This window comes from Catharus ustulatus, chromosome 21 (genome assembly GCF_009819885.2).
Source record: "Catharus ustulatus isolate bCatUst1 chromosome 21, bCatUst1.pri.v2, whole genome shotgun sequence".
NCBI lineage: Eukaryota > Metazoa > Chordata > Aves > Passeriformes > Turdidae > Catharus > Catharus ustulatus.
This window is the reverse complement of record NC_046241.1, coordinates 7,252,502-7,277,437: the sequence shown is the minus strand read 5'-3', so window position 1 is coordinate 7,277,437 and position 24,936 is coordinate 7,252,502. Positions and strand designations below refer to the sequence as shown.

At 38.9% G+C, this 24,936-nt stretch overlaps 1 protein-coding gene across 7 annotated transcripts in view; it reads left to right on the top strand.

Moving 5' to 3' along the window:
* The window catches only part of AK8 (adenylate kinase 8), a 69,297-nt gene that overhangs the window by 9,546 nt on the left and 34,815 nt on the right, over nucleotides 1-24,936 (top strand). For 2 of the 7 annotated variants that reach the window (XM_033077153.2, XM_033077152.2), the window contains exons 3-10: nucleotides 504-553; nucleotides 1,221-1,334; nucleotides 6,776-6,844; nucleotides 12,651-12,732; nucleotides 14,236-14,307; nucleotides 14,871-15,071; nucleotides 17,736-17,867; nucleotides 20,057-20,146. In XM_033077153.2, the coding sequence (XP_032933044.1) occupies nucleotides 504-553; nucleotides 1,221-1,334; nucleotides 6,776-6,844; nucleotides 12,651-12,732; nucleotides 14,236-14,307; nucleotides 14,871-15,071; nucleotides 17,736-17,867; nucleotides 20,057-20,146 (810 nt within the window). Of the gene's footprint in view, nucleotides 1-503; nucleotides 554-1,220; nucleotides 1,335-6,775; nucleotides 6,845-12,164; nucleotides 12,170-12,510; nucleotides 12,552-12,650; nucleotides 12,733-14,235; nucleotides 14,308-14,870; nucleotides 15,072-17,735; nucleotides 17,868-20,056; nucleotides 20,147-24,936 lie in introns of those variants that run through there. The other 5 variants (XM_033077154.2, XM_033077156.2, XM_033077159.2 and 2 more) reach the window with 5 other exon arrangements.

The window sequence follows — 24,936 nt, the reverse complement described above, 5'->3', positions numbered from 1 at the left end:
ATTTAAGGCAGCTGTCAAAAAGCATAGTGAAGCAAACCTTCATTTTGCAGTATCTAAATCTCTGAAACCTGACACAACCTATTTAGGTGAAATTAAAAACTGAAATATTTTTGCATCACAAAATGTGTTAGTTATGAATTAATGTTTCAGGAATAAAAGTCAGACTCAGGTAAGAAAATGTTTATATCTTATGGCTGACCCACTAAACTCTCCATGTTTAAATGGATTGAGATATACCTATCTCATGTATCTCTCCAAGTGGCACAGTTAGAGTGTTAATCTCATTGACCATGGAGATTAAAGGAGGACCCAGCTGGCACTGATTTTCTGCTGCCCCTTTTTTTCCCAGTGGAGCCCAATCCCAAAGTCTCCACTGAGGCAGCTTTCCAGCTGAAATCATTGTTTCATGGTGGCTACATTGGTATTATGCAATACAAGAGTGGGAAGCTGGTTGGGATTTTTGCTGCTCTGCATCTTGACATTTGCATATCCTTGTTCCATAGCTCCAAGAATTTGTGTCCTTGGTCCCCCTGCTTCTGGGAAAACTACAGTTGTGAGTACCTTACCCTCAGTGTTGGAGCACTTCTCACTCACTGTCTTACTTTCTCAGTTTTGGAGAATTTTATTCTGGGAAAATAATTTTGAGATTTATCCAAGTGATAGATGGGCACAGGACAAATTAAAGGGTGGCATTCCTGAGGGATACACCTGGGTATTACACCACATGTTAAATAGATATTTTCAAGTGAGGTCTGTGAGAACTCACTCAGGTAGTGAAACTTCTGGAATGAAACAGAATTCTAGCCTGAATTAGCCTGGGGGAAGGAAGGTAATTACACATTTGTGGCGTTCCCTTGCTGTGAACTGTTCCATTTGCATGGTCAGCTGTCTCATGTCCACTGGCACTGCTTAAATGCAAAAGTCAAAGTTGCATTTGAACCTCAGAAACAGCAGATGATGCTGGTGAGGGCATGGTAGGATGAATGTTTCCTTCTTTAAATTCTGTGTTAAGATACAGGAGATGAAAAAGCCATTATTCAAAGCTGGATACTCTTGAACATCTTCATAAGAAACTATTTAAAGTTGCTTATGTACTTAAGTGTCTGTATACTTACATGTGTGGCTGGGAAAGCTCTGTCTTTCTTCATCCTTCTAAAAAAAATTGCTTCATTTTCTTTCCAAATGTTTCAACCTGTATTTTTTTTTTTTCCTCCCCTCAGGCAATGTGGCTTTGTAAACATTTCAATGCCATACGTGTCTCTCAGGAGACTTTGTTATTCAAGGAAGTATTAATGCAGACAGAGGAAGCAAAGGCATATAAAGAAAGAAACCAGGTGTGTAAGAGAATATCATAACAGTTGTTCTCATGTCACAGAACAGGAATTATGTGGCATTCCCATGATTTCCACTGCTGAGTTGAGCAGATGAGAGTAAAGACTCTTCTCTGTGTTGTACATTGGTGTGTCAGGACACAGAACAGGGGCAAAGTAATGGAGGCCTTGAAAATATTAACCTTGAAACAAACAGCAGAACCGGGAAAAATCCAGGAATGCACAATCCAGTTGAAAGAATGGTTGATTCTATTATTAAACACAGTGTCTTCTATCTGGGCATGTTTGATAATCTCAATAAAATAAGCATTAATCTCTGAGGTCTCCTTTGGTACAAAATGCTCTGGAAAATATGTACACAAAGAACTTTTTTTGATCTGACAGTGCTACTTAGTTGTGCATGCTTGATTTCTCTGTAGCATGACACAAATAACTTACTTGGTGCATTAACTCCAAAGGAGGATGACAATCCAGTCAGTTCCTGACAGCCCTGGAAGCTCTCAAGCTGAGGCAGGAGCAGCTGACTCAGATTGTTGAATTTTTCCCCAGTTCTGTGCACCTGAGTTTCTCCAGTCAGATTTTTCAAATCCATTCATTGTGGGCATCCTAACTGATGTTCAAAGGAGTTAGCTCAAAGAACATTTCATTACTCCCAGGATTAGTTGATCTGTAATGTAATTAATTGTTTTATTATTAAAAATTAGTGACAGATTGGAAAAATACATTGAAAGGTTATCTTGAACACAGAGAATGATCTGATTTCTGCCTTTTTGGCTGATTCCTGTCTCCAATGTCAAGGCATTCCATGAGAAATAGAATGGAAGAAGTCTGGGGTTTTTGTGGCAAGTCCACTAGTTCTATTTTGTTCCTTATCATAAAATAAGGGTAAAATAATCATAAAATAGAAAAATAAGGGTAAAATATCATAAAATGGGTAAAATAATTTACCCATTTTCATAAAAATGGAAGCAATTTCCTATCTGTGGGAATTCTACACCCCTGATAAATCCAATTTAGAATTGGAATTGGCCAACAGATTTGTAATATACTGAGATGGGAGATGGTGTGATACACAGATTGGGGTTTTTTCCTTAAAAAACTAGGCTAAAATAGGGTAGTGTTTATCAAAATGGAATAAAATACTGGATTAGCAAATGAAGTTTGGAGATGCCTCAAGGAACACACTTCAAGATCTGAGAGGAAAGAGTTCATTGAACTCCCTGAACTCACTGGCAAAAATGTTTGCATTTGGCTGGGGTGATATAGAATTATTCTTACTGAGAATATGTACTTTGAAATCTTAGTTCTAATTATTAAAGATTGTTTTGATAGGTTCATAAATTTATACTTGGAGGGGGAGAATTTAAAACAAAAATTCCCTTTGGTTTAATTACTGTAATTATTAACATATTTCAGACTATACAGATGCACTTTCAAGGGTGTCCTTTTGGGCTTATTTGATTTAAAAAGATGGATGGTGTGGAAGATGAAAGTCAAAAATGTCAAGGCTAATCAGGTAGTGAGGAGGGCCTGCAGAGCTGAGGCTGCTGGTGGTTCAGCACTGTGCACTTTGCCTTTGGGTTTGATTTTTAGACCCTAGGAGAAGGTTTTCACGAAATAATTTTGGTTTTTTATGTGAGTTTGTTTCTTTGAATGTAACCCCTAGAATCAGGAGGGAACTCTTGGCTTCCTCTAGGTTGGGATGTCAGTTCAGGAGCAGAACAAGAGCTGTTCACAGAGTTTGGATATAACCAGGGCATTAAAAAGTTGTAGCCCTGGCCAAAGCAATTTAATAAATGGAGAAGAGAGAAAGCAGCAGCTAAGGCTGTGGTTTTTGGAGAGTCTGCTGTGAAGATCATAAACACAATTTAATGTTGTTTCTCACATTTAAGGCTACTGTGGCTGCATTAACCCCAGAACCAGAGTTTGGGCAGTTTGAGATCACTTGGCCAATGTCCCTGGATCTGGGCAAATGCTGCAAAAAGCTCTGCAAATGTTTGTTCACATGTTTTACCTACTCATCTTTAGCCAAGCTTTCATCTCTTTTGTGTTCACCCATTAAAGCATTTGGGTTTTCCTGGCACAAGAAGCCATGGAAGGCATATTTAAAATCCATGATTACTCTCTGAAGCTTCATTTTTCAAGTTGGACAAGCAATCATTCACCCACACATACCTGGCCACTTACTAATGAGCACAGCTCAGGTAGTGAATTTTAAATATTGAGTGTTCAAAGCAAAATGTGATCATTCTGCATGTAAAAATACTCCAAAAAGAAGTCAAGTATTTTTGAATATTCAGTAAATTGAAGAACCACAAGCTACCAATAAATATTCCATGAACAGAAAAAGAGGCTACATTTTTGGATAAATCATTGCAAATTATTCCCTCATCTCTAGTTATTATAATGTTAATAGGAAGCATCTTCAGGTTTTCCTATAGTGAAGTCTAATGATGAGCTATTGCATATTTCACTTTTCCTGTTAACTGGATGAAATAAGAAGTTGAAACAACTGTGGTAATTGTGGGTTTGTGGGATGGGTGTGCTCTTAATGCTACACTAAATTGCAGTTAAGGTGTTTGCACAATGCTTAATAACTTAAAACTGCTCCAGAGTGTGTCACATCCCTGTGCTTTTTAAAAAGAAATAAAATAGAAGAGGAAAAAAAAATCCAAGGCATCCTTAACTATGCATGGTCAGCATTCCAATCTATTCCAGGGTAGGCCACTCTGAAGGAACAAAAAGAAACTGTTCTAGTTTTGTGTACCCAAAAAAGACCAGCCTTTCATGTGTATTTATCTGAACAAACTAAATCTAAACATTCATGATACTCAGGATCCTAAAGCAGATTTCTTCAAACTTGGTTGCTCTTCTCTCCAAGGTGCCAATTTGGAGAAGCCAGAATTTTTTAGTTGCAGCTGTTTTCAGAGCAAATACATCCAAAACTTCCAAGAAAAATGTCTATTGAAGAAGCTTCCCTACAAAAAAAATGTGGGAATTTTCTGCAAGAGAAATTTAAATGTAACTCTGAGTAGACCAGGTGTGGAAATTGAAGTATGATGTTCTTGAAATAACATGGAATATTTAAAATTAATCACAAATGGGTACAGTTTTTCAGCAAATATGGAAAGAGTGATTAAACCAGCATGGATAGAAAAGTGCTCTGAACATGACCAAAATCCCACAGCAGTGTTTCCTTCACCTGCACTGTGCCTCAGGTGTGGTTTGGCTGTTACCAAATGGGTGTCACTGTCCATGAGTGCAGATTTCTGGGAAGTGCAATCCCATCTCCCAGGCTCACGATGTATTTATGTGTTTATGAGAGATAAATTATAAATGGGCTTCTTGATATGTACCAGATATCCTGATTTCTAGTGGAATAATTAGGCATTCTGCAAGCAGCCTATTGAAAATGATTTTGTAGGCCACTGCTCAGTGGGAGGAAAAGTGCCCAGGAAATGAGACTGGAATTGAGCCACAGAGAGCAGAAGGAGCTAAAACACTGAAATACCTGAATGTGTGTCCTTGATTGTTTTTGTGCAACATGCCCTGCTCCAAAGACATGAGTAAGAATCCCACTGCATGGAGAGAAGGGAGGATAAATTTGGTTTAAATTGGTTTGGCAAGGCTTAGCAGAGCAGCTCTGCAGCCTGTTTTGACATGACACATGAAAGGAGCAGCCAGGTCCTGGCTGTCCCTGCGAGCAGCGTGGTGCCCCTTTGGAAGGTGACAGGCTCTGGCAGTGAGGGGCTGCAGGAGGCTCTGACAAAGCACCCTGGGGACCTGCTGGCTCTCAACAAACACTGCAATTTCCTTCCCTCCTTCCCTGCTACCTGCTTGAGTGTTGTCTCATGCACGGCTGATGTGAGGAGAGGCGCTGAGAGCTGGGGACAAAAGAGAGAAACAAAAGCAAACCCTGCCTGCCTGGGCCACCTGGGCTCTTCTGTGTGTTCTGGAGCACTTTCTCCAGCTTTCTTCAAAGTGGGATCATTTCCAGCCCTCCTTGTGAAATTGTTTCATCATCTAATGAAGGAGATTTTATGAAATCTTCCCACATCATCAGCCACATTTTCTCCTTGTATGAATTGACGTTCAAAGGAGTTGCTCCAAAGAATATTTTTTTCAGGTGCCATGAGTTCCAGGATCAGTTCATCTGTAATGTAATTAATTGTCTTATCACAAGACAATTGTTTAATTATTAAAAATTAGTGGCAATTAAATTGGAAAAATATGTAGATTGGAAAAATATGTAGATTGGAAAAATATGCTGAAAAGTTATCTTGAATACAGAGAAGCATCTGATTCCTGCCTTATCTACTTCTCCAAGCCTATAGCAAGATTCCTTTTCAGGTTTATATCCTTCAGGCTGGTTAGGAAAAAGACATGAGAACCACAGTATATGGAACTAAAGGTTCAAGCTCATATTGTTAAGTGAGAGATAATTTATTTTAATTGGGAGATAGAGAATGTGATTACAGGTTGGGTTTTTTTTCTGGTTTTGGGTTTGTTTTTTTTTTTTTTTTCCCACACAATGAATAAGACAAGGCATTTAGTGATTAATGGCTGTTATGAGCTGCATGGGCAGAAGTTTAGACTTGAGTTAAACTGGCTAGCACAGAGTTTAACCAAGTTCACCATAGAGTGAAAGCTTAAATTAACAAGATAATGAAGCAAATTCATACTAGATGGAAAGGAAAGTATTGCTGATTTCTTGTCAGGAAATCAAATACGGTGGAAAAAATATTGAGGGGTGCTAATAGGAACTTAGTTTTTCTGTCACATAGCAAATACCTTTTTACAAAACATCTCTAGAGATGAACAAAGTATCAGTCACAGAACTAAACAGCCCTTTGAAAATATTGGCAGATGCAGTCCTGATTTTAAAAATAAACTAAGTTCAGCTATAAAATATATTTTAAATAAACCTTTTGGAAGATGAGAGTTACTTGAAGCTGTGAATCCTGCTGAAAAGCAGACTCTCTGTGTTGTTTGCTCAGTGTGTGAGGTTTTTTTGTGTCCCTGAGAGCTGGCAGGTCCCTGGTGCTGAGCCCTCTGTCCCACGGAGCGAGGCTCAGATCCTCCTGGTTAAAAGGAGGCTTTGTGGCTGTGATGTTCTTCTGGATCCCTTTGCAGGCCTGGTGTCCACTGTGTGTGTCAGTGTGCAGAACCTGGCACTGCTTCCATGTCAGTGTGCAAAACCCTCATGGATATTCATGCTCTGTGCTCAGCTTCCCTTTAACACTGATTTTTGTGCCCTTATTAACTCTTTGTCATTAACTCATGTTAATGACCCAGGACTCGCACAGAATTATTTATTTCTTTATTTCCAAGAAGACATCTCACTTCACCTTTAACCACAACGTGCCTGCATGGTAAAATTCCTTTTGAACTCAATTGTGAATATTCAGCTTTTTTTTTGTTTTTTTTTTTTGTTCTTTCTTTAGAAAATTCCCAACGCGCTTTGGGCCAATCTGATCCAGGAACGTCTGTCAAACGTGGACTGCATCAAACAAGTAAGAATTGCTCCTCAGAGGGCTGCTGGATAAGCACTTACACAACTCGTGCCTGGTACTTAGCATTCCAAGTCCTGAGCAGAGCAGGGAATGGGGGCAAATCATCGGGGCTCCCGAGCCGGTTGCTTTCTTGAACATCAGCGGAGGGAGTTTGGAGCTTTATTAACAGGATAAAGGGGAGGATGAGAGTATGCATATGCTAATCTTCCAGCACAGAGATGATCAAAGGCTGAACAAGCAGAGCTTTGTTGATTGCCTGGGGCAACTGGCAGAGATGGAGTGGACAAAACAGATAAACAGAAAATAGATAGGAATCGATGTTGTTAAGGTTTTGGCTTTTCTTGAGGAAAGGGGAGGAAAAGAGTCTTGATGTTACTAATTTTAGTTTTATTTCTTTCTTGTTTTGTCTCTTTTTTCTTCCCTGTGTTAAGAAACACTGAACTTGAATATATTGTCTTCTGGGTAATAATTAATATGTTCACTCTTACTTTACACAAAGAGGCAACTGAATAGGTTTAGTTGTGTTCAGATCTGTGGGATCCCGTGTTTCTTGCTCCATGTTTCATCATCTGGGAGACTGAAACAATGATTTTTTTGATCCTTAGACAGAAAAAGTAAAGGGATTTGCAGAAATCCTAAATGATATCTGCTTTTCTTAATAAAATACTGCAGGTCCTACTCTATAATTGACCTATGCATGTTGAATTTGCAAAGTACAATTAAACTTTTGTCTTGCTGTTCACTGTGTTTGAATTATATGGGTCTGTCTGGTTTTCCTTGAAGGTCTTTTTAGCTGAGCTATTTTACTTCATTTTAACTCATTATAGTTACTTAGCACACAGATTTTATATCTGTTATCACTTAATGTATTTTTTTTAATCTGTAATAAATCCACACAGGACCTTCAGTTGGCAGAAGAACCTGTTTAAAACCACATGTGGTATACTGCCTTGTTCATTTTTAGTTCTTTTATAACAAGAGCTCTAAAACCTCTCAAAAATGCTCATTTTTTCACATAGCTCTCTTTCCCTGATTAAAAGAACATGTTTTACTTTTCCCAGCTGTTAAAGTGAGTTTTACTGTCAGCATACAAACAAAATCCATCGCTCTCCACAGGCTGCATCCTCCTTATTTGCCACCTTTTTTTCCCTGTGTTTTCTATAATTGTTGGCATGGCTTTAGTTCTCCTGTCAATAATGAAGGAAGGATCTCTCAGTGAGTTATTTTAAGGATTAGGTCATGTATGAGTAAGGTGACAAGGTGGTTAAAATGCCAGCAGCTGCAGAGTCCTGCCTGCATTTTATGTTCCTGTTGTTATCACCTGCAGCACTGAATCAGAGCTGGGTGTCTTACAGAACCAGGGGAAAAACTCTTTATGAAACTTCCCTGACATTCAGCAAGAATGGAGTGGATGTTATCAATCTAGCTGAGGTTTCAGGAAAAACACAGGATTTGTTTTTCAAAGGTATGATGGTTATTAAAAATCTTTACATTGATAGGTAGACACACTCAAAGTGACCACAAATTATTTTCTCATTTGAAAAGGGATCTCTGCATTTAAGTGTCATATTTTCTGTGTGTAACTCAGAATTAATGCTGTAGGGTTTTTACATCACTGACCAGATTTATGCCATTTCTTTCAAAACATGAGTCAGCATGTTTTCACTGAAAATGTTCCTAGATTAGGAGCAGCATGTTGGACCACAGTACCACCAGCTGTTTGTTTTATTTCTCCTTGTGGTGTCATTGGCTTGGCATTAATTGTGCAGCTTTCATCCCACTGACAGTAGGAATACAGGAATTTTTGTGCTGTTGTTTTGACACTCACAGGTTTATAGATGTCACTGGCATTCTCTAAGGAGAACATTTTTATTGATCAACAGCTCTGCTGAGGCCCTGTGTTATGTGTTCTTCCAACACAAACGTGGTCAGGACTGTGAGGGATCAGGTGGGGAGGTCTTGCAGCACACACAGGAAACTTATTGCAAACATTATGTTCAAGTCTGGCACTTGTGAGGCTGCTAGAGAGAATTTTCATCCTGCAGGGTTAGCACAGCTTGGCTGCTGGGGTTGTGGAGGGAATTCATGGAGCTGGAGCAAGCCAGGGGAGAGAGATTGCTCAGGATGTGTTTGAGAGAGCTGAGCACCTTCCTTAGGACCTTTAGAAACAAAACCTAAGCCAGTGATTCACACAACAAGTGGCAGAATGACTTGAGATTGGTATTTTATTGTGGCTGCCTTTGAAAGGGAAGGCACAGACAGCAATGGCTCTGGTTTTACCTTGGTTGGCTCTGTTTGGTTTTACCTTGATTGGTTCTGTTTGATTTTACCTTGATTGGTTCTGTTTGATTTTACCTTGATTGGCTCTGTTTGGTTTTTTTACCTTGATTAGTTCTGTTTGGTTTTACCTTGATTGGCTCTGTTTGGTTTTACCTTGGTAGCTAAAGATAATCATGTTTTCTCTGTGAAATTCCATGCAAAGAAAGTGATGGTTACAGAGATTTATCCAGGGAGAGAATCTGCCCATTCACCCCATTTTCTGTTTTCTGAGAATGGAACTTTTTAAAACATCTTTGCACCTTACTCCACTGACAGAACTAATGTGGGGCATAAGAGGTTCCTTTCTAATGGAAAATTTGGCAAGGTTGGAGCTTTTTCCATCATCCATACTGCTCATGTTGATGGACTGCAAGAGCTGGGTTGTCAATATTTGTACTGCATTCCTCAGTCTGCCACACTCTGAAAATCTCCAGAATTTTAGATCCATACAGGCAAAGCTATTACTGATATTATTTGTGTGTATGTGTTATTTTCTGGCCCCTTTCGTTATTTGGGAGTGAAAACCATGTAATACTTACTCCAAACCACTGAATAATAATGTGGAAAAACTGTTGTGATTACTTGTTTTCCTAAAAACAGCTGTATTCATGACCTTTATACTTCTAGCTGAGGTGGTTTTTTTCTGATAGGCCACATAATTCATGATTTCTTTCTGCTGTTCATTTTTTTTCTTTATTCAAAGACAGTGTCAATTTTGGATTTGGTAATTTAAAAATAAATAATAAAAAAAAAGGAGGATGTACAGGTCAAATAAGAGGAGGGAACTTGAACACCCAAGTCATTATTGTGGTAGAAAGTGTGAAAGTCTGTAGCCTTGGTATCATAGCTGAGAGAAATGCCAGCAAAATGGGGAGATTTACATTTGGGAATGACCTTGAGCATTTCCTTTCCTCCAGATTCCTGAAGTCTGGAGAAGAAAGTGATGGCTCTGAAAGTCCTTCCTTGCTGCTGATTTTTCAGCATGGCCTGGGTCTCCAAGGTGCAGCTCACCTGGCATTAAGGCAGAGCAGAATCTCTGTTTACAGAGATGTGGGAAAGGAGGGAGGTTTGGAATAGAGGGAGCAGTGACCACAGTGTGCAGGCACCATGGAATTTCTCATTTTTAGCCTTTGTTCCACCCTTGGTGTGACAAGGTGCAATCCATGCCTGCATAGAAGGTTACTGCTATCAAGAACCAAAAATAGATGGCTTCTTAAAGAAACAAATCTACCATGTGAAGTTACTAATTACACTTTAATGACAGTCAGGAGGGCAAAAAAAGACCAATGTTTGCATAAAGCATGATAGGAATATTTAAAGTCAGGTCTTGCTCTGCTGTGTCTCTCTTCCTCTTGCTCCGTTCCCAAGCCACACTCTCTTTTTTTTTCCACACCCCCCCCCCCTTTTTTTTTTTCTTTTTTTTTTTATTTTATCTGTGACATCTGCTTGGAGCTTGTCCCTCCTGTGATACCACACTACTTGCAGCTGTTCAGACCTCCAGCTCTGAGCTGTGCATGGGGTGCCCTGAGCATACGGCCTTTTTGATGTGTGATAAAACAGAACCGAGCCACTGGGGGTATGGAGAGGGAGTGCAGCAGAATATCAATAAACCTGTTCTGAACAAAGCTGCAGCTCTGTGCTGGAATAGACATTTCACTGAAGTGTCAAGTAGATGGATAATATATTCTAATTAGGGACTGACTGATACCCTGCAACTCAGAGACCTTTGGAAATCAGCTCCAAAATGCTCACTGTTTTTGTACTCTGGGTTGAGTTTGCATTTGTTTAGTGCCTTAAAATATATTTTCTGCAGGAAGGTATTTATTGAGCTTTGTTTTCCTAAATAGCCAAAACTTTTTGCTATAAATTGTTTATTGCCTGCTTTAAGGACCTTTGAAATTTTTATGTAAACCTCTTGAAGTTTGCTGTGGATTGTTAGAAGTATGGATTGTGGGTTGTTACAGCGTTGTGTTTACTGCCTGTTGCACATTGTGTGATTTGAGCCATAAGCAGTAGTGACTTCAGGTTTTGTAGGGTGGTTTTGGGGGCTTTCTTTCATTTGTTGTGTTATAGTTTCCAAAAAAGGTTGCACTCAGAGTGGAGAAAATAACCCAGATTTGTAGTCTGTGTAAATTGGCATTGATTTATTTGCCTCAGACCTCAGATGCCATTTCTCCCTAGAAGATCTGGGCCTATATATATATATATTTTATACACAGTATATTCCAAACTAGAGCTGAAGTTCCTGGCATAGCACTACAAACATTGTGCAGCTTTGCCTTCTGCAAGTCCCAAGGGATAAATTGATTTCTCAGCACCTGTGTGACCTTAGCCAGTGGTTCATTCTAATTTGGCAGAGCAAACACTGGGAGTGGCAAAAATGGCTTGCAGTTACTTGAATCTCTTATTTTCTACATCTGTCAGCAGCATGACATGTTCCTGGAACCAGGCTAATTAAAGAATTTTAAATAGTCTGCTCTATTTTCTTGTGTAATTGGAATGGCCCATTCCCTCCCATAGAAGTCCTGGAGATAGATTTCCCTGAAATACTTGGAGAACCTTTGGACCTCACACTGAAGGAGCACCAGATTTATTTGGGAGATGATAATGATTGCCAGCTAATGCAATATTAAAATATCTCCTTTATTCCAGCACCAAGATGGCTCCCAGATTTACTGCAGTCTCACAAAGTTATTTTGAGGGCTGGGATATAACAGCAAGGACTTGTGTGCTCAAGCAACTAACAGATAAATTAGGGAGAGTTCAGAAAACTCGGGCTTGAGCCTGGGAAGTGGATTAGATTTCAAATACTGCATCAGACAGAAAGTGAGTGAGGCTGCAGCTCTCCACCGGTATTTCACAGATCTGTAAATGTTTTTTTAAAGATGCTCAATCCAACACTTAGCTGGCTATAACAAGGACTTAAGGGAGCAAAAGGCTCTTTTTTCTTTTTTCTTTCTTTTGCTCTGTTGCTTCATTAGCTCTGGGAATGCTGGTTCCATTACTGTGAGTTTTCCTGTATAATTTAAGAAAATAATGAAAGCATGCATATTTTCCTCAGTATTCTTAGCATTAAATCTGTCTTTAGATTTGTTTAGCTCCTTTTTTTTTAATATATCCACAGTGTGGGCTGGTATCCTTTTGAATATTTCAAAACTGTAGAAATTGTTTTGGCTTGTTTTTATTTGAGATAGAAGTTGGTTTGTTTTTATTTTTAAGATTGAAACATGAAAAAAAAAAATACCATTGCTACAATCCATAAGTTCCCATTGCTGTGTGGCAGTGGAATCAGTGCATGCATTTCACAAAAATATCAGTGCTCCATGTTTGCTTTCTTCTCTCACAAGCATCCATGAGCAATACTGTGCTGTGGAGGGATCAGAATGAGGTAATTTTTGTATAAATTGCACTGAGATTTAGTATGAATTTTGTTGTTTTATTTTTTCTCTTCCAGGATCAATAACTGTTTCATGTTTTTGTTCAATAGGGATGGATTTTGGAAGGCTTCCCTGAAAATCAGGAACAGGCATGGATGCTGCAATCATCTGGCATTTTTCCTAGGCATGTTGGTAAGCACTGCAAGGTTTGTGTGTGGTTGCATCCAGAAGGAAACACTAGAAGGGTTTGTCCTAAAAAATCTTCAATAAATTCAATACCAATACTGGAGACAGAGTCACCAGATTGCAGAATATTTCAGTAGGGTTGGAAGCCTTGTTTTCACACCCTTTTCTCCTTCCTCATCAGAGCTCTGTAAATTCCAGACCCTGCACCAAGTGTTTCTGAGCAGCTACAAGTAGCTCCATCTCTAAAAATCAGCTTTTATCCTCAGGCTAAACCAGTTCCTCGTGTGCTAAACACAAATTTATGCCTCTGTTGAATTAGGGAGTGTAAAATTTCACCAAGTGAAGTGGAAACATGATGATTTGAAGCTTGACCTTTCAGAGTGGGGGTGGATTCTGGCTGGTTTTGGGTGGAATGTTTTACTGGCACAGAGCTGCTAGACAAGACCTTGACAAGACTCCTGACATACAGGAGAAGCCACTTGTCCCAAATTACAGTTAAAGGACCTACTTAGAATATAAAAAATTACTGCAATTGTATGGAATGCAGTGTGAAATGATAAATGCAGAGCATGCCAGTGCACAGTGAACAGAATTTATCCAACTTGATGAATTGTCACTTTGGATTTGATTTGGGTGATATTCAGCTGTTAATGAAGAATTCAGAATCACTGCAGTAGAGTTAGGCAAAAATGTTTAATGTCTAGTACTTGCATGTATTTTTAATATACCTAATAACATCTGAAGTTGAGTTTTGCTCACAATTATATCTGTGCCACCAAGACCTGAATGAGAATCTTAAAGCTCAGTCTGTCTAGTTAATCAAAAAGAAGATTGAGAGGAGATGAGATTTACAGTGTGTGAGTACCTTAATAGGGAGAAAAGTGCCTGAAAAAGCCATTTAATACAGAGAAGAAAGTCATGAAAAGAACTTGTTTGAAACCTGTAATCAAATGCACTGAAAATAGTAATTAAATTACAGTGTTTAACTGCAAGGATGATTAGCCAAAAGCAACCCAGGGAACTGACAGGTTCTTCCTCTTTTGATGCTTTCTAATCAAGTTTGAACACTTCTGTGAGATTATAAAAAAATTCAGTTTCACTGGTCTCCCCACCAAAGTACCTTGGTGAAAAGTAATGGTTTGTGGTGCAGAAGAGAATCAGTCTCGAGTGCTCAGGGGGAACTTCTGTCTGAGGCTCCAGAGACAATTTTTTTATTGCTGGTGGTGATGTTTTTTTGGATAATGGGCACAGTTAGTGCCCATGGGTACTGGATTCATGGATATTTTATCCCACTGTATTGTTTAGTAGGTGAGGCAAAATTCTGATTGAAAATGAAGTAAAATATTTGCAGGGAGAATGCTGGGAAATGAGAATGAGACAAATGTGCTCAAGCTAAATTCAGCCACCTTTAATATTCAGAACAGTTACAGGGAATAAAACAAATAATTAACAAGAACTACACTTTTTAATTTTTTCTTCTTTTTTTTTTTTTTCCTTTTTGTTGCCTAGTTATGCTCTATGCCCCAGACACTGTGCTGATTGAGAGGAGTGGTGGGAAAAGGCTTGATCCCCTGACACAAGGTGCAGTATGTTTGCTCCTGACCTCCACTGCAGACTGCAGTGTTGCTTGGTCTCAGTTGTTGTAGGGGTTAAAATTTAAATGGGATCCCTTTAAGAACTGGTAGGAATTTATGATTATAAATGTCAGCTGTTTGGAAATGGTATTTGTTGACATTGCATTATTTTCAGTTCCAATAAAATACAGGGAAATAAAAAGTTCAGTATTGAGCCTATGGCAGTACAGAATATTTAAAGGTTAGACCTGTCCATATGAGTCTATAATTTTGCTGTGCATCTCTGCTAGGTCCTGCTTTGTTTCTGAGGTGCAGGGATGCTTTTAGGGTAAATAAAATCATTTCCATTGGGTTAAATAAAAGCATTTCTATTAAATAAAATAAACAGTCAAATAGACTCAGTTCTGTAATGTCTGTTGACTATCCTCAATCATCCATCAGGAGATAAAATCCTGACATTGCTCAATAATAAAATCAGGCTGAATGTTTTGAGGAGTGGAATTAAGAGGGACATTCTTAACTAGAGACCTGTTAAATCATGCTCTTAGTTCCTAACTATGTTCCCTCTAGAGGTTTTCCACACAACCTTTGACTGGCCCAGTGACCCCCTGGTGCAGGAGAGGTTGGTGAAACCAGAAGATCTCTCTGAGCAGGAAGTGTCCAAGAATCTGCTGGAATATCACAGAAACTTCCCAGATATTTTCCACATCTACCAGAAAGTTCTGAAATCCATCAATGCAGACCAGCCCTCCGTGGATGTTCTCTCCCAGGGTAAATGTGTGCTTTGTGCAAGTTGAGAAAGTCCTGCTTGAGGGGCAGTTCCTGGCTCTTAGAGTCACTTTGGAGGATTAGGCAAACACAGATGGCTCCCAGCTGAGTTGTGCTCTCTTTAGAACAGCATTTGGGCTGTTCCTGGTAATTATTTCACTGGAGTAAGTGCAGATAACTGGAAATTCTTAGCTCACAGTCCTGCCAAGGAAGAGCTGACTCAGTAGAGCAAATGTCACCTCATTTCTGTGAGTGTCTCTTCTAAAATGGAGCCCTGTGGCTCAGTTGTTCACCTCCCAAAGGGCCAGAACCTTCCAAAGCCTGAGAACAGCAAGGAGGAGCAGTTCAAAGCTGGGAACATCTCATTGTTTAAAAGCTGTTTGTGCTGGGAGCTTCCCTGTTCAACAATTCTTGTTTGCCTTTGCTTGACTGTAATGCAATCTGACTTTTAATGTTGATCCTTCTAGAAGAGAATAAGGAAACTGCCAGAAAGGCCAATTGATGATGTACTTTGTAGCTGTCAGTCTGCAGATGATCTCTTATATCCCAGTAATTTTGCATCTCAAAAAGGTCTTTTTTTTTTTTTAATACCAAGTGCTGCACTTTTAAGATAAACAAGTAGGAAGTTTATATTCTGAATTTACACATTAATTACCTCTAAATTACTTAATTAAATTTAAAAGTTCATATCATCATTCATAAAGAATTCATGCCTTGAATTGTAAATAAAAATGTGAGTGCCTGAATATTAATTATTATTAATTAATAATGTAGTGAGATAAATTGAAAACTGGAATGAAAAAATCCTCTCTAGATCTTTTTTCTGCAGTGCATCAAGCAGCCAGATTTTTTTAAAAGAATAATTAGATGTGGAGACTGTCTAGGGGATCATTACTCCTAATTAACTTGGTTATTTACTGCAAATTAAGCATCATTTGTAAGCAGGGTGCTTTGCCTGTAATGTTTGTGCTTTTCAATACACTGGGTTATGGAAAATGTTCAGAAGAACTGGAGCACTGCTTGGGTAGCTGATGCTGGGGCTTTAGGAAGCCATGCAGCAAACACTATTTTCTGCTAGGATTTTCCAGTTTTTTTGTTCAGATTTTTATTACCCCAGCTAGAGGGGTTTTTTTAAAAAAAAGAGATCTCTCATAAATATGAGCAGTGCTATGGGTTGTTTCACAGAATTATAACTGGAATGCAGTTGCTGCTGCCCTGGTGTGGGATGTGACAACCCATTCAGCCGGGCAGTGCAGGATTCCAGCACTGCAGAAGGGATGGATACAACCCCTGTGGCTGCAGCTTTATTTTCTCAGGACTTTGGGGCTGCTATGTAGAAACTGAAATCTGCTGGAGGTGCTTCTTTTTTAGAAAATATTTTCTAATCATACCAAAACATCTAAGGGAGAGCTCTCTGAAAAATTGTTGGTACAGAGCAATGTGTTGACAGTGGCACTCAGGATGTTCCCCACCAATCCTTTTGTGCTTTTTCAATATAGATTCTGTCTCCTACAAACAGTCATGTTTAAGCTTGTCCTACTCCTCAGCCTAAAATACTTCTTTTATTACAAGGACTCTTTAGAGAGTCTTTTATTGGAACTGAAGATCTCACAAAAACTGAGAGAGGCTGCAGCTCATCTGAGCTCACCTTTTCTTGTATCCACTGCAGTCCCAGAGGAATCAGAGCCTGTGCAGATGTGTCCTTGCTGCTTTAGTCATGGCCAGGCATGGCAGGTGGGATCAGTGCCAGCAAGTTTAGCCTTGGCTTTTGGCTGATCCCTGGAAAACTTGCATGGCTTGAGCTGCTCCCTCCTCTGGTATCCTCAGCCATCAAATGGGCACAGCAATGTCCAAATACAATCCAAATTTGTGGCATCTTTTGGCCTCCTGGTGATCTCTCAGGTTCTCTTTAATGTGGCAGTGCTGATGTTGCTCCACATCCCGTGGTCTTTCCAAACCTGCAGGTTGACCTGAAGCTGCTATTTCCTGCTTGAAGCAAAATTCAGGAGGATGATGTCCAGAAAATGAGTGGAATCAGGCAGAGAAGCTCAAATATTCTTTACAAGTTATACAAAAAGGATGGGTGAAAGAATAAAACATCCAGACTTAGTTCTGTGTTGTCAAGGCTGAGCAGTGTCATGACACACTGTGCTACAAGTCTGTAATATTGTAATTAGGAGTCTTAATCATACACAGCTGGATAAATGTCATTAATTTAACATCCCAAGTTTTTACACTTAAATATTTGTTCAGAAACTGCAGAAAGTATTAAATGTAATTACAGCCCTCTATAATTTGCATGGTAAAATTGTAGCTATCAAGCAAAAATTACTTCTGCTAAAAACAACATGGGAAGAGAGCAATTATTAATTGAATCTGCTCTTTAAAATGGTTTGACAGGCACTGATGAAAGAAAGAGGAGTGTAATGATATTGAGATTTCTGAAATGCCTCTCAGAGTAAATTGCTGACAGGACAGTTTTATCAGTGTCCTGATTTTGGGTGCAGAGTCTGGATGTTTCAGTGATAAAATAAACCATGATCAACATGACAATGTTGTTGTTCTGGTTTATTTTTTAAGAAGAGAGTGATTAATCAATGCTTATATTTCTTTTTTTACAAGAAATGGGTTCAAACCTGTATTTTTTGCCTTTCTCCCCTGTTCCAGCTCTTGCCTTTGTCCAAACCCGGCACCGCTCTGCTGCCCCCTTCACTCCCCGGATTCTCTTTTTTGGCCCCCCAGGCAGTGGGAAGAGCCTGCAGGCAGAGCTAATAGCTCAGAAATATGATGTTGTCAACAGTAAGTTCTCAGGAAATATGCACTTTGCTCAATTCCCCCTTTCTCTCTTTTTGATCATTTATCTTTTGCTGTCTGCCTTTCTAACTTGCTAAAATGTCTCTTTGTCCATTGCTGTGGATGTCAAATTTTTGAGGGAAGTGAAAAGTATTTGAATGAGGAAGTGTAAACCAAGTAAATAAGCTGTGACAAACCAGCTCTGAGGTTTTTTTAGTCATCATTTCATCATTTTTTATACCTTTTACATCTGTATTTTTCTATTGTTAGACCCCTGTAGTGCTGTGAATTCTGTGGATCATGAGTGATGTCTGCAGTTTCAGCTGTCTGACCAAAATTGGGGCACTTTCAAAATAAAATCCACTCTGAACTTCAGTGAAGGCTCAGGCTCTGCACATCTCAAGTAATGTGTGAGAAAATGAAGGAGTTATTTAGAAGTGCATCATCTTTCTTTTGTAAAGGAAGCCCAAAAAATTCTGTGTGAGACTTGTTCTTGATTGGCATTTAAATGTTAAAAAGTTCTGTATAAAAGTGCAGCTTGGTGACAGGATCAGTGCAATATTTTCCATGTTCTGTAGTGTCTTCTAACAGTGGAATAGCCAATATAAAATACAATAGAAATAAATTATTTTAAACAAATGTCTGGTAATTTGTAAAATTTGCTGATGAGTCACATCATGTTAGTTAAGCAAAAGGCAGGTTTGATAGAATATTTCTGCTGTCAGTTATTCTGCCACTGCTGTATTTTAAAATATCATGTGAAAAACGAAATATTTGTAGATTTATTCAAAGCTGTATTTTTATTAATTGTGTAATTGGCTTAAAGGAAAAAAGCCATGCTTGAATGATGTTTTTGTTCTTGTCCTTTTGAATTTTTTTTCAACTTTTTTTTCTGAAACTGCAGGTTTCATAGTGTTCCATCTAGGTCAAAATTTGCATTTTTTTTTAAGTACCACAATATGAGAGAGTTGCAGCTGTTTTTATTAAAAACCATTACCAGTGCTTTACCCATATGTTGAATTTTATTTTAAGTATTCTGTAACCCAAATATTAGAAGAATTAAGTGTTTAATACAGAACTGGAAGACCATCATTTTTCAGAATAATATTCAGCATACACTTTATTTCTATTAGGCCATTGGGCTTGATGCACAGGCTCAAAAATTTAAATCTGTTTAAATAATCTCATGAATTGGATTGAATTTAGGTGTGTACTTATAATGTGTCTTTAATTGGGGTTTGTGCACTCAGTTTCTGTTATGTTTTTACACTATTTATTATGAATATGAATTTGTTTCTCCAGGACAACTGGTGACTGTTCAAATTGTCCCTTAAATGTTGAATTTTATCAGCTTTGTCCCAGGATCCTGGCAGTGTGATTAACAGCAATAAACTGATTAAAGGGCTCCATCTTCTCCCATCAAAGTCAGTGCCTGTCGCTGTTATTGATTCCTGGAAGAAAGGAATCAATTTAGGATTATTAATTGAATAATCTCCAGGGGGACCTATAGCTAATATTTACCAAATTAGAGTTGTAACCAGGATTTCTGCTGCTGTGTGATCTCTCCATGCCTTGCTTCTCTCCCTCACCTGGGGCAGCCAGTGCTGTCCAAACCCAAACCAGCAATATTTAATGTACAGCTGTCCTGGCTCAGACCTGAACTCTGCATCTCCTGGTGTTCTGTGTGTTTGAAATCAATGATAATATTGCATTAGCACAGTTTTTAAAGTGTAATCCTTACATGATCATTAAATGATCCAGGGAGGCCCTTCCTGAGGTGAGCATTATGCTGCACCTCCAGCAGGGTGGTTCAGATGCTGTTCAGCAGCTGGAACTTTATTCAGTAATTACAAGTTTATAAAAAGTGAAAGCCACTAGCAATCCCTTGAGTTGTTATTTCAGAAATGTATTTGATTAATATCATTCTCTCCATTTTTAATATGTTCTTTGCCAAATATATTTTTTTTTTTTATTTTTCATTTTTCCATAGCTTCAGTCTCCTTGCTTTTCATTCTGCTTGGCCAAAAAAAAAGAAAACAAAACCCTAACAACAAACTCAAAAAACCATACAACTTTTATTTTATTCAGTGACCTTATTCTAGTATGCGGCTTCTGGGTTGTTTTTTTTTTCTTTTCTTTGTTGCCTCCTTTTTAAAATTTAACCTTGTGTCTTTTTTGTTCTTCCTTCCTGTTAGTTTGCTGTGGGCAACTGCTAAAGGAAGCTGTTGCAGACAACACAAAACTTGGAGAACTCGTTAAGCCTTACATTGACAATGGATACCCAGGTAGGGCACATTATTGTCTCATTACACTGTAGTTACAAATTTGTAGCAAAAACCAAATTGTGAGTGAATTTTTGTTGGTCAGATTCTAATCAGAGTAGCCTGAAATTTGATTAATTCCATTTATTCCATGGGATTTGTAGCACTGTGTAACAGAAGTTAGATTTCTAAGGGGTTTTTATATCCTCAAAGCAGATATTCACTGTTGCAGTGAAATTCAGATTTCTTGTGCACATTCCAAAATCTGAATTCCATGTTTTAATTTCTAAATCAAAATAAGAATTCTGATACCAGTTCAAACTGTTTTTAAAGCACAATAATATTGTGCTTCACTTTATATTTGGATATTGACTTTTAGAATACTACCATAGTTTACTTTCATGTAAATATTTTAAACAGAAAGTTTCTTTGTACTTCATCTCTATCAGCATTTTGGGTTGTGGGAGGACTGCCACGATGAATCTTGGGTATATTTTGCTTTTGGAAGGTTCTGCAGGGATTGCAGATAAATCATAAATACTGTAAGCTCCTGGGGGCAGCAGCTTAAACCTGCTGCCTGTTACAGTTGTCCTGCTGTCTGTGTGTGGTGGGTATTAGAAATCAGAGAAAATCTGTAATTAAAGAGGAGAAATGCTGCAGGAAGGTGGAAGAATGTTTATTTTGCCAAATTGCAGTGGCCTGGAAGAGGAACTTTCAGTGCTGTTTCTGCAACAGCCCAAATGGTTTCCAGTGGTCCAAACACAAGGAGGCAATTGTGCTGGAGATGGGGAAATCTCAGTTAAGTTTCAGTATTAATGGAATTTTGAGCAAAGCCCCCTGAGCAAAGAGAAATCTTCATCACCCTTTATTTTTAGCAAAGAAATGTATTTGGTAAGTGAAAAGCTTGAAAATCTCTTTTGTTTTTTGCACAGTAGCTTAATTCTGAGGCTGAATTAGACAGTTCTGAAACACAAGCTTTTAAAATTACCTGAGGTTCCCTTGATACCAGACCCAGAGATGCAGGACTTTCCAAAAGATCTTTGGCAGCCTGCAGCTTTGGGGGGTGCCATCCCTCTGTCAGGCACTTTATCAAGCCACAGGGTGGTGGATTTTAACTCTGAACTTCATCTCCAGGGAATGGATTGCATTTTTTCCTAATGCAGTCACCCAGCTCAGTGCATTCATGGCAGCATTCACTGCTGGGAGTAGGAGCTGCTGTGGGGGCCATGGGAATGGAAAGCAGGAATTTCTGCAGCCTGGAAGAGAAAAGTTGGCTCTGGAACAGACACAGAGATCTAGGAGAGGCTTTTCTGAGTCAGAGATACCCAGAAAGGGCATTTAACTCAAAGAAAAGAGATCTCAGAGTGTTTTGTGCAGTGGGTCTGAGCTCTTCAGGTGTGGAGTAATTTCTTCCTGTGTAATCTGGCTGACCTGAGTGTGGCTGGTTTTGAGTGCACTTTAACTCACACATGGAGATCCTTTTAAGCTCTGGGCCTGTCTTTCATGGTATCCATTAATTTCAGAATCTTATGTGCATGCTGTAATTTCACTGTCTGCTCATCTCTGTGGAGGATTGTAAATACCTCACTCTCTAAATTTCAGTTATGGCTGAGATGGGAGTTTGGAGGATCTGTTTATTCAAAGATAACTCCTTTAAGAGCTTCCTTTACTAAAATGTTCTTTGTGTGTTTTATAAACTTCATCTTAACCATTAAAGTTCCTTAAAGGAGATGCATTCCCAGTAGAGTAAAATAATTGCACAGGTCATAATTTTTAGCCAGTCCTAAAAATATGCACATCCTTAGTCCAAGGGAGCTGCTTTCATTTCAGGAAAATGAAATTGAAGTTGTAATTCTTTTCTTCCTCCAAATTAGAAATTATTTCAGATTTAGATTAATTTTTTAATACAGCATGCACAGATAAAGCTGTACAACACTTCTGAATGATAATAGGGATCGTAACTATATTTCTGTGCATTATGCTAAAAATTCTCCCTTAGATTTGCTGGTGTGCACATATATATATTTTATTTGGTGGGACACAGCACAAAATTAAAGGCTGAATAAAGATAAATACCATCCAGCAAAAGCAGAAATAATAAGTTCTGTCATTTTGCTAATCCTCCTCTCCCAGGGATAACAAAGAATGAATTTACATTAGTAAACACTAACAAGAATTCATTACTGCCCTCACAAGAGGCTTGGAGAAAATGGAATAACACAGGGTAGTGAAGAGGAAAGGTGGGCAAAGAATCTCTGCATCTTTGCTCTCCTGCTGCAGCCCAGGTTAAAACAGGGGAAAGATTCTCCTGCTATGATTGACTACAATCAGTTTCCAGAAAATCTCACTTGCAGAGACTCAGTGTGGCCAAGAGCAGACAGTGTTGTAAGTGGAAAAGCAATTAGAACTTCATCCTTTTCATTACATTTCTGGTTGTGAGGAGGCTTAGCTGTTCCTGTGGGTGAGGAATCATGCAAGTGACACTGGCACAGAGCACTGGAACCAAAGGCACACCAGGAAAAACGTTGTTCTCAAATCATTACTTCTCAAAACCAAAGCAGGGCCATCAAATCTTGAGGACATGCCTCATATATTCTTAAAATGCTCCCCCAGGGGACTGATCTCAGTGTGTTTCCTTTCTTGTGGACTCCACTGATTACATACAATTAGTCATTTAAGAAGTGCCAACAGGGTGTGTTGTGGTGCTGTAACAAGGCTCCAAGCCCAGCCCGTTCAAAGCTGACTCGTTATTGAGTTCTTGAGGCTGCCCTCTGTCTGTTCTGCTCCAGTTCTGCTTGGCTAACCCGGCTCTCTTCATGGCTTTAGACTCATCAAAATCCTCTTGCTGTTTTTGCTGTACATGTACACACCATGTATTGCAGGAACAGCCCAGACAATTCTGTAACTCCCCCCAAAAGGCAACCCAGTATTCCCATTTTCTGTATTTTCTGGTGTTTGCTGTCTCACAAAGACTTGCTTTTTATTTTGTATATGGTGATTTGTTTGACCTAATGAAGGCAGCATAGATAGTTTTGAGCACATTAATCTTTTAATTCCCAGGACATTCTGGTCTACAATAGGTGCACACTAGGTATTGAAAAATGCATTTTTGGTGATAAGTTCAGTAACCTGACAGCTTTCTGCCTGTCAGAAACATAGAATTGTGCTTTGGACAACCAGTCTGAAATGCAGAGACTGTTCCTTTAGATGTTGTGGTTTCACTGAGTACTGGGTAATTATTATTAACTGTACTCTGGGCATAAAATTACCAACATTGGAGTCTAAGACCAATCTTCTGGTCACTAACTCCAGTTAGATTAACTCTTGGTCAATAATGCTAAATTCAGCACACACCATTTGCTTGGGCAGCCTGGGAATAAATTGAATAAGGGGTGAGTGCAGTGGCCAGAACCCTCCCACAGGCAGCAAGACAAGTCCCATAAATTAATTTATTTGGTTTGATTCCTTCTGAAATGTTCTGAGGAGGCATTTCCATGGGCTTGGCCCTCCCCTGGACAGGTGATGCCTGTGTAGAAAGGTCTTTCTTAGACCCCACAGGCTGAAGGAGACCTTTCAACACAATTCCTGTCCTCAGGTTGCTCCAATTCTGCCCAGCCTGCTGAACATGTCTCACCTAAAACATGAACAAACATGAATTAATAGTTCCATCTGCATGATCTTTGTTCACCATCTTAAAGATGTTTGTCAAAATTTGATACTCTGGGAGAATAAAAAAAAATGCAGAAAGAATTTTTGATTTCCCCACCTAAATGTCCCTGGTGTTTGCCCCTTGAGGTGTTTGCATTGTATTAATGAAAGAACAAGCAGAAGCATTTTGGGGGCATCACAAAAATAAGGAATGTCTTCAGTCAGTTGAAATCTGCATGTCATTCTGCCCAGTTTTTGTGGTGAAATTGCATGGAGTGATCACTGCTAATTAATACATCTGTTTGTGAGGCTGTAATAAACAGAGCCAAGAAAATTGAGATTACATGAATGCAGCATGAAGAAAAAAACCACTCCCAAACCAGTAAGATTCTGCTTTTCAGCTGGGAGAACTGCTTTTAGTTTGGGTAACTGGGTTTTTTCCCACCAAAATGAAGATTCAGGAGGTAAGAGAACTGGTTCATGGAACACAGATAACACTGCACTGTTTGCAGCCTGTTAGAGTTGAACACACACAATCTGTGTTGTTTTTTCCCCTCTTCCTTTTTCTATTTTTTTTTTAAGTTGTAGTATCTGAAGCTGTCCCCAGTGGCAGTCTGCACGTAGGGGGTAAAATCTGGAATTCCCTAATTTCTCCTGTTTCCTAATGAAAACTATTACTTGTACAAATACAGATTTCCCCTCATTTTAAATTGCAGCACTTTTAAAGGGGTGCTTTTTGGTGCAGCCTCTGAAAGTTGGGGGTCCCCTGATGATTGTGATCACAGTCTCACTGAAAACACTTTGCTCAGTTTGGGGAGGGTTGGTTTGTTTGGGTTTTTTTTTTTTTTTTTTGACATCAAATTAATATTCTCATCACTGAGCATGAAACACAGATTTGACAATAGAGCAGCTCCTCTTTGTTAAAAACTCACCGAGTTGAAAGGCTGAGTAAATCTTGATATCTGAGGGGGTAAGCTCAGTGTTATTTCTTGTTTTTAAGAGTGCTGTACTGGCGAGCTGCAAGCTGTCTGAACATTGCAGAGACCCTTTGGGAGCTCCATTGGTTTTCAGCAAGCCTTTGCATGCAGTGTGTTTGTACTGGCTGAAGACAGCGCATGGCTCTCTAAATAATTTACAAGTTGATTAATAGACTCACATGGGTATAA